The 10,000-nt window shown below is 45.2% G+C and overlaps 1 protein-coding gene across 2 annotated transcripts in view; it reads left to right on the top strand.

Annotated features, from left to right (window-relative positions):
* LOC310871487 (neuropilin-1a-like) overlaps positions 1-10,000 on the top strand; it is a 70,049-nt gene that overhangs the window by 17,093 nt on the left and 42,956 nt on the right. For both annotated transcript variants that reach the window (XM_083783043.1, XM_083783042.1), the window contains exon 3: positions 6,221-6,402. In XM_083783043.1, coding sequence (XP_083639169.1) covers positions 6,221-6,402 — 182 coding nt within the window. The remainder of the gene's footprint in view (positions 1-6,220; positions 6,403-10,000) is intronic.

The raw sequence follows: 10,000 nt of genomic DNA, 5'->3' as shown, positions 1-10,000 counted from the left end.
TGAATTAACAAATGGATAAAGATTAAGTTACAAATGGATACATTTCATCCACTTGTAACTCTTTGAGATGTCCATTTCAGTTACATTTTGTACCGGCCGTGTTCTGTACAGAAACCACTGAGTCATTCCGGCATGCACGGCGTTCTCTGTGCCCGAGTTTTGCGGGAGGCGAGCGTAACAACAGCTTGAACCGCGTCCCGTATAAAGAACGCTCCCACGATGCCTTCCAGATGTGAGGTGAGGAGACGGTAGCCGCGGGGGGGAACGCAGCAGCAGAACGCATGCAACGCCGGCCGCATGTTAATGACATGTAACTGCAGGACTGGCGGTTTGCTTGGTATACGTTTTATATTCATTTTGGTCGGGATGTCGGCTTATAAGTGCTGGATTTAAACCAGAAACATCTTGAGACCAGCTTATTTAATTAGTTCCCCTCACTGTACGACGTGAATGGGCCATAGCCGAGCAAAGCTGAATGGGGCTAAAAGCAAGGTTTCCCAGATGCTTTCTGGAAAACGCCTCCCTGTGAGACGGTATACAGTACGACCTAGAACTTCCTATTTACACATTATCCCGGCTGTTGGAACACTTGGTTATTTGTGTCCTGGTTGTATTGTTACAGATTTAGTAGTATGTAGGCTAATACTATTTCTGAAGAGGAACAGCAGCATGTTGCCAAACTCTGCGAATGGGAAGTGGCTGCCGGGGTCGAGTTCCCACGACGAGGGTGTGGCTGCTGTTTCTGAGCCCTTGAGCAACGCTTTTGCCGCGTCTGTCTGTGGCACAAATCAACGGTGCACTTAATTGGCCAATATGGAGAGGAGAGGAGAGGAGAGGAGAGGAGAGGAGAGGAGAGGAGAGGAGAGGAGAGGAGAGGAGAGGAGAGGAGAGGAGAGGAGAGGAGAGGAGAGGAGAGGAGAGGAGAGGAGAGGAGAGGAGAGGAGAGGAGAGGAGAGGAGAGCTGGAGGGCCGTAGACAGGGAGTCTCTTTAACTAGAGAGCTCAGAGACAGCTCCACTTCATTACATGAGCTGTCTCAGTCTGCAGCCACTGCCTCCAGTCAGGACTCAGCCAATGAGTACAGCCATCTGTATGCAGGCATATACACAAGAGGACACACACACACACACACACACACACACACACACACACACACCCACACACACCTGCTCTGATTCCATCTCTCCTCTCCCTCTTAATTTTTTTTCTTTCTTCCCTCGGTTTTTCTTTCCTTCTATCTACCTCTCTCTCTTTCCCTGTCCCTACCTCATCTCTTCTCTCAGATTCCACCCTCTCTCTCTCCCTGTAATGTTCTCATATAATGGTATGTGTCACCACTTATTTCCCTGCTCTTGTTCTCTCTCTCTCTCTCCTTTCTCTCTGGTTCCTCCTCATTTATCTCCATCTCTCCTCACCTACCCTCTCTCTCTCTCTCTCTCTCTCTCTCTCTCTCTCTCTCTCTCTCTCTCTCTCTCTCTCTCTCTCTCTCTCTTCCCCCATAGCTGTTCTTTACAAGCGAGTCTATCTCAAAGTGAGTGTCTGCGTGCATTCATGTCACCGAAGGCACTGTTAAGACTTTTACAAGACACTGCTTCAGACTGTGCGTGGCTTAGTGGCGGAGAGTGTTCCCGACATGAACAAGGCCAACAGACTCTGTGCTCTCCCAGGCTGTGGCTGTTCAATTGAGCATTGAGAAACATTGTTTATGCCCTAAGCTGTTAGCTGCCGCTAGTAGATTATAATATGCATAAATAGAATTGGCCGTAAATTTACGGTTAACGTCTGACCGCGTGGGAAGCTGAAGACTGTTTCGCCGAAGGCTGGTCTTTGCTTGTAAATCAGATTTTGCTGTTGGTTCATTTACACAAGTGTAATGGCTGCAACATGGGTGGCTATTAATGAATTCTCTCATTACCGTGTCATTCAGATCATAAAACTGAAAGCATCCTTTAACCCATTCTGAACGGGCACCCATTTTGGTGTCGGCATCATGTTATGCTTTAGCTATTGAAAAATAGCAGATCTACAAGCTCATATCGCGCCACCGAGTGGCGCGATACGAGCTTGTAGGTCTGCTATTTTTGAAAAAAATCGAAGAGCGACTGACATTTTTAGAATCTGATCTCAGGTCAGAATGGGTTCATCAGACCAGTGTGTGTCCGGCGGAAACCTCGTATGAATCTGATCTCAGGTCAGAATGGGTTAACCAGCTGCGATGATGCAGTTTTATTTCAGTTTAATTATCTGCTTAGCTATGGCTCCTCATCCTGCTTAGCTGCTGGGTGGCTGTTATGTGATACATTCTGAGTTGCACATTTTGGCTTGGTTTGTTTTTTGATTGTATTTCTTTCTTTTAGACAAATTGAACAGTAGAGAGTAAGCTGAGGGTAGAGAGGGGTAAGCAACACAAGCCCCCAGCTGGAATTGAACCGGGCCATTGCAATTATGTGGTCAATGCAATATCCTGTTAAATGTTACCGCACGCCCCTTTCTGCTATGTACATTTCCCACATTTCCCACAACGTTGTCATCAGAATTGTTTTTGTCATCATTTCTTAACCCATTTTGACCTGAGATCAGATTCTAAAAATGTCTTCTACATCCTGACAGTTTTCTGAAAAAGCTATGTTTCTATGTCAGTCGTTCTTCGATTTTTCAAAAATAGCAGACCTACAAGCTCGTATGAGCTTGTAGATCTGCTATTTTCAATAGCTAAAGCATGACATAATGCTAACACCAAAAGAAGTTCCCACCCCAAAATGGGTTCAAGTCCCCTTTGAAAAATAAAATCAAAAAGGGCAATCTTGGAAAAAACAAGACGGTCTAATAATGGCATGGGTCATATGGCCTCCCTGTCAAATCTTTAGCTGTCTGTACTCTGTAGCTGCTTGTACCGTATTTCTGAACTTGTCGATCTGCCATTTTTAGAGTGCGCCACCAATATACCATGACGTATAAATTGGGCTTTGCAGTATCTTTCAGCCTATGTGTGGTCGAGCTCTGAGTCCATATGTTCCTGTATTAGCTGCATGGTATTATACAGTAAGTGGCCTTGTGACTTCCATGGAAGAGTTTTAACCTTTATTTATCCAGGGAAGGTTCGCTGAGCACACATGCTCCTCTTTCAGCACTGCCCTGCTCCACATTCATACACGCCTCCACCTGACTCCCACCAGGAGATGCCCTGTACAGCCACAGCCTCCGACAGCTGGCCTTATTTCTAACCCCTTTATAGTTTCTATATGAAGGACAATAGAACAACAAATCTATTCAGCTGCATAGTCCATAATAGAAAGATTACAGGTGCAGATGTAGTTAATTAAGCAATACACAGAACCATGTGCCTGCTCTCTCTGACTGTCAGCTCAATGCTTTCTGTATGAAAGTCCAAATTATCTCTCATAACAAAATAATTGAGTTTGACTGACACACGTCTTGTGTTTAGCCTCAGTGGTTGAACATTGTTGGTTGTCCACATGTTCTCCATGTGTCAGCTGAGCTGTTTACAGTGAAAAAACAAAAAACAACTCTGAATTAACCCATTCTGACCGGGCACCCATTTTGGTGTTAGCATCATGTTATGCTTTATCTATTGAAAAATAGCAGATCTACAAGCTCATATCGCGCCACCGAGTGGCGCGATACGAGCTTGTAGGTCTGCTATTTTTTGAAAAATCGAAGAACGACTGACATTTTTAGAATCTGATTTCGGGTCAGAATGGGTTCATCAGACCGGTGTGTGTCCGGTGGAAACCTTCGTATGAATCTGATCTCAGGTCAGAATGAATTAAGAGGGCTGTGATAGACGTGTGTGAGAAAAGCAAATACCCCACCCAGTGCCTGGGAATAGGTGTTTATCTTTTAAAAACTTCACAGTGTTGGCACGCTTTTACCTTGTGCCAACATCGTTAACCAAAACGCACTTCTATTGTTGAACGGTTGAATTGCTTTGCAAATTCTGTTCCAAGTTTTCCTGGAGAGCAAATAACATAAGCTGTCTGGTTGGAAGATGGCTTTGGCCAGAACCTGCTGAATGCTGATGAAGTAGCTATAGTGGTGGGGAACGGCTGTTTGTGTTAGCAAAGTTCTGTTGACGTTGTATTAGCTAGTTCAGCATTGGCTAAGATGTTAGCCTAGCCACATTGTTTCTACAGCTGGGTCGAAGAGGAAGAGTCTCGTTTTCAACTTTCATTTAGGTTAGGGAAGGTTTGCTGAGGGAGCACACAACATGTTCTTTTTCAGCAATCGGCTGCTTCTCAACGCATTCATACAGAGCTGCCCAGTGCAACCAGAGCCATATATTCTGCCTTTGACTAGCGGCTCTGCTGGAGCATTAAGGATGTCAAGGATTAACGATGCTCAAGGGCACGTTGTTGTAAATACCGTAGTTGCAGAAGGAGAGTGGACATTCTGCCCTTTCCACACACACACACACACACACAAACGCACACGCGCACGCGCACACGCACACGCACACGCACACACACACACACACACACACACACACACACACACACACACACACACACACACACACACACACACACAATGGGTCCACTTCTCCAACTTCTTGTCTAGCCTACTGCCATGCATTAAGTGAGTGCTAATCCAAACTTTTCATGACAAGCACCCCCAAATTATTAGCCCCGGATCCCCATCAGAAAATATTTGTTGCCATGTACCCCACTTGAACTAATTTTGATGCTATATAACTAATTTTGCTGCCCCCCCAATGACCCCTTTCCCGGGGCTACCTGGACCCCATATGGAGAACCATTGCCTTAAGTGCTGTATCAGTGCCTTTTACGGGTTCATGTAGCTCGGCCTTAGCTAAGCCTAGCCAAGTTGTTTCCACAGCTGGCTCCAACAGGAAAAGGCTTATTATTATATAAGTAGTATGAAAATAACTAACTTTGTGTAGCACTTTTCAAAGCATGAGTTACAAGGTGTTATACAGACTATAAAACAATAATAAACGAAAGCCAAGAAGAAATATATCACACCTGAATTATAAAACAAGATTACAGAAGAATGAAACGGACAGCATGTAAAAACGTCATAAAGGCGAGTCTATATAGGCCCCTAAAGCAGAGCATTCCGAAGTGCAGGGGCATGTGTCAAGCGCCTCAAACACCTTTGGTCTTCAGAATTTGTCTTAGAATATGGCCTTGTGCAAACAAACAGTTAGCGGTGAGCTCACCAGTTAACCTCCGCATTCTCTCTGGTCACTCATGTGAGTTATGGAGCGTCCTTGGTCCGCTGCTGCTGTAATTGAATTATCTACAGCATAGCAGAGAGAGGGATAAGGGAGTGTTTGTCCTTAAACTCTGTCACATGGAAATACGAACACAAACCTAACAGTGCAGGCATTACAGTACACTGACTGTATCCACACACAATCTTCATAGTCACACACACGCAAAAAACACCTACAGAACACACATGTGCACATAAAAGTAGATGTAGATGATAAGTAGCAGCAGGGTGTGGACAGGTCATGGGCCTACAGGTATTAAGTAAGGCAGTAGAGGTAGGGCCACTAATCAAGTCACACTGTGCTCTGCGGGGCACAGAGGCTTCTGGCGGTGACTCATGTACACTATACTACATGAATCACTCCTGACTCACCCCGACTCTTGTTCTTTCTGCCTTCCTCTGTCTGTCTTTTTCTCTTGTACATTTCTTTCCACTCTATTTATTGCTATTACTGTCTCTCTCTCCTTTTCTCCTCACCTCTCAACAAAAGCTCCAAAACAGGCCAATTGTGGTGGTGTTTTGTATGGGGCTTGAGGGCATGTGGGTGTTATTTAGGATTGGGTTGACACAACAGTGTGACAAAATATACCCTATGTACGGTATGCTCAAGCATCATCACGTGTCTATCAAACTCCTATGTTTATCCCATTCTGACCGGGCACCCATTTTGGTGTCAGCATCATGTTATGCTTTAGCTATTTAAAAATAGCAGATCTACAAGCTCATATCGCGCCACCGAGTGGCGCGATACGAGCTTGTAGGTCTGCTATTTTTGAAAAATCGAAGAGCGACTGACATTTTTAGAATCTGATCTCAGGTCAGAATGGGTTCATCAGACCAGTGTGTGTCCGGCGGAAACCTCGTATGAATCTGATCTCAGGTCAGAATGGGTTATACAGCATGTTTCATGATGACTTCTAACCAGACTCCCTCTCCATCTCCTCCTCCACCCTCTCCTCCTCCAGATACGACTATGTGGAGGTGTACAACGGAGGCGACGAGCGCTCTCCCATGCTGGGCAAGTTCTGCGGGAAGATCGCCCCCTCGCCGATCATATCCAGCGGGAACCAGCTGCTCATCAAGTTCGTGTCCGACTACGAGACTCACGGGGCGGGCTTCTCCGTTCGCTACGAGGTCTTCAAGACAGGTCAGAGTTTATTTCTTCCTTTATTGCCGTTACTTATGTTATACTGTTTTGTCTCAAAACATTTGGGACGCAGGAACTGTTCTAGTTCAAGTTCTACTGGTCTTCTGACACACGTGTTGGGTAAAATACAAATGCATCTACGATTATATATATATATATATAATATAGAAACCAGGCCAATGCAAATGGCCTGGTTTTTCAGAGAGGAATCCCTGATCTCAGAGGACTTATCTTTTTAACTTAAACCCTATATTAAACTCTATATGTTAACCAGGGTCCCCCAGGGGTCTATCCTTCCTTGGCCCCCCATTTTCTCCCTCTACACCAAATCTCTTCCCTGAAAATAGGCGATCTAGAAGCACAATGTGTTGCAACTCAATTTTCACCATTTATTTTCGCCTTTTTTGCCGATTATGACATGCCCAGAATAAGGGACATAATGCTGTGAAGTTTTTGCCCAAGACGTTGTTTTCTGCTGTCCAATCTCAGTGCCGTGAGTGTGACTGTCTATATTGAGACCGATCAGGCAGTGAAAGCTAAGAGAGAGAGGGAGTGGGGAGACAGAAGAGAAAGCCCTGGACGGATTCAGTTTTAGACTAGCAGGAATATGGGTCTAGAGCCCGGGGCTTTTATCCACTACACCATCACTGGGCAAAGACTATTATCTTTAAAGGCACACTATCACAATTCTAACCATTACCTCCATATATGTGTTGTTCTATACTAGTCATGAAACTGAGCAGTCTTTTGTGTGTCTCTGTCTGGTAGAAAGCGAACACCGCCCTCTCTCCACATTACTATATTGAGAGTTAAGACTTTGTTCTTTGTTCTCTGGATCTTGGATCTGTGTCACACATCTTTTTCTGTCTCTTTCATAGAATACATTCTCTAAAGAAAAAGGCTTCTGTCAGTTTCAGTATCACAAGGAAAAGCCATTCGAGGGCAGAATTTAAACCGATTGAATTTGCAATGCTGCCTCTTTATATACCTTCTCCGTCAGCATTAATAAACCAGACAATGGAAGCCTTTAACCCATTCTGAACGGGCACCCATTTTGGTGTCGGCATCATGTTATGCTTTAGCTATTGAAAAATAGCAGATCTACAAGCTCATATCGCGCCACCGAGTGGCGCGATACGAGCTTGTAGGTCTGCTATTTTTGAAAAATCGAAGAACGACTGACATTTTTAGAATCTGATCTCAGGTCAGAATGGGTTAATCAGACCAGTGTGTGTCCAGTGGAAACCTCGTATGAATCTGATCTCAGGTCAGAATGGGTTAAAATAATAATTGTGATGGAATCTCTGCTTTTTGGGAGAGGAGAGCGAGACCGCATAGACTAGAGAGTGGTAAAGTGCAACACAGGTCACGTGTCCCGGGATTTGATCACATGGCCTTGTGATTCGGCCTGTGCCTATATAGTACATCTACACGTATACTGTATCCACGGCTGAGCCACCAACACAACCCATTAGAAGGCAAGCCTATTTGATTTTTGAGCGGTGCCAGATGCCAGGTGGTGTGTGATATGATAATCTGAAATTTCTTCATTATGAGTAACCGCTTGAGATGAACCATCTCGTTTTCAAGGGGGTCTGCAAATGACACAAACAAAAAAAACCTTGTGTTTCCCAGGCAGGCAGGCGGCCTCTCTACCCATTCGGCTGCCCTTATATAGCTGAATGGGCTGTGCTGAGGGAAAACATATTAGGCGGTAGCTAGCGGCCACTGGGACAAGAGTGTATATAGCACAAACAAACCAAGAATAGAGTAGTAAACAAAAGCACCGTAGTTAACATCAGATACACACCACAGGTCTGTCCCTATTGTACAAGCTTACATTGAACCCAGAAAAACATAAACAGCCTCGCTTAAGGAGTGAGGTCATATGCTTTCCCACAAACCACAAACGCTTCCAAGTTCAAGGACGTGCAAAACAGTGCGTGCACGCAAACCCTTTGGCGCACTGGCTCGTACCAGGTCACCAATATGTAGCTGCGCGCCAATATGAACCTAAAGAACCCAAGATTCCATCGGAGAAACGTCCGAGTCCCAGCAGGGGCCAGGAGGAGGATGTGCGCCTAGATAAACAATCCCCCAGCTGAGGAAGGAACCTTGATCCCATGTCCTACATTCCTTTTTGCTTCATGTGTCACCCCCCACCACCCCCACCCCCTGTGGGGCAAAATTGAAGGGACGCCAATGGCTAGAGTCTCTCGGGTCCACTTGAACGGACGCCAATAAGGAACGGGATATAAATCTGATAGCAAAGGTAGACGCACCACCTGAAAGCATGCACTTTGTATGGGTCTCCAGAGGGCAATAACTGTTGACAGACTCATTCAGTACAGAAATAACCCTCACCTGGCTCTCCCATGTGCACAGTACATGTGTACGATTTACCCAGACAAGGTGGACGACCTTTAATGAACAAAAGGAGTGATTTTCTTCCAAAAAGGACAAATGCGCCGTTAATCCATATTCACGAAAAAGGACTCCTGCTCTAGAAATAGCCTTGGCATGAATCTCTCTGTATTTTATTTAGATCTGCAAGAAGAAAAAGTACTGAGGTAAGATATGGCTGCTAATAAAAGAAAAATTGGTTTGTATTCCGAGGCGAGGAAAGTATAGGTAACTTAAGCCCTAGGGCTGGCAATAATTTTTACAAAAGGAGAGTTTTGTTCCAAAATCGATAAAACATTCCGTCCTTTCTTTTAGAAAGTACTGTAAAACGTATTGAAAGAATGGTTTGGAAAAATGCAACTTTCACTGACACTGGGGACTGCTTAGGTTTCAGACACAAACTCTTCCGAAGTTTCCAGGTAAACCTTTAGCTTAAGTTAAATGCCAATAATATAATTGTTTGGGAAATTTAAGCTACCGACACCGACTGCATACTAACTCTTGCTTTAGAATGGCCCTGTTCCAGGTAAACCTTTAGCTCTCGGTCTCTGAAGTGAATTCCAGTGTAAAGGGGATTACGGCGGTGAATAAGGCTTGTTCATCAGGTCAACGGTTCCCTGCGGGGCTGCTACTGTCCCCGCCTCGCCTTTGTCAGTGAGACGGAGACACAAGAAACCATTTCCTGTTGTTGCTATAGTCACATCCTGTCTGTGTCTCCTTTCTCCCAGCTACTGTTTTGGCTGAAGGATGAACGGTTTAGGTTGAGCTGGGAATTTTCCACTGGTGTGTCTGTGCTTGCATGTCCATCCATCCGTCGTGTGTGTGTGTGTGTGTGTGTGTGTGTGTGTGTGCGTGTGTGTGTGTGTGTGTGTGTCTGGGCTGCGTGCACCTGCCCATCTGTGTGTGTGTGTGTGGGGTACAGACAGGTGTCGAGGTCCTCAGGCTCATTTAGTTAATGGGCTGTTTGTCCTTGGAGGCACCAGGGTGACCTGCACATGAGATGGATACACTGGCACAGGAGAAGACCCAGAATCTAGGCCAGTTTGTGTGTGCGTGTGTGTGTGTGCGTACAGTGTTTGCGTGTGCTGCCCTGAATACAGGTCCTGTAGTCCCTAACAAGTTAAAAGTGACGCATGTATTCACCTTGGTAATCCCCTGCCTCTGCCTTCCCTCCAGTCACATTTAAAATCCATTA

The sequence above is a fragment of the Protomyctophum parallelum genome (genome assembly GCF_964188405.1).
Source record: "Protomyctophum parallelum genome assembly, chromosome: 14".
Classification (NCBI taxonomy): domain Eukaryota; kingdom Metazoa; phylum Chordata; class Actinopteri; order Myctophiformes; family Myctophidae; genus Protomyctophum; species Protomyctophum parallelum.
This window is presented reverse-complemented; position numbering and strand designations above follow the sequence as displayed.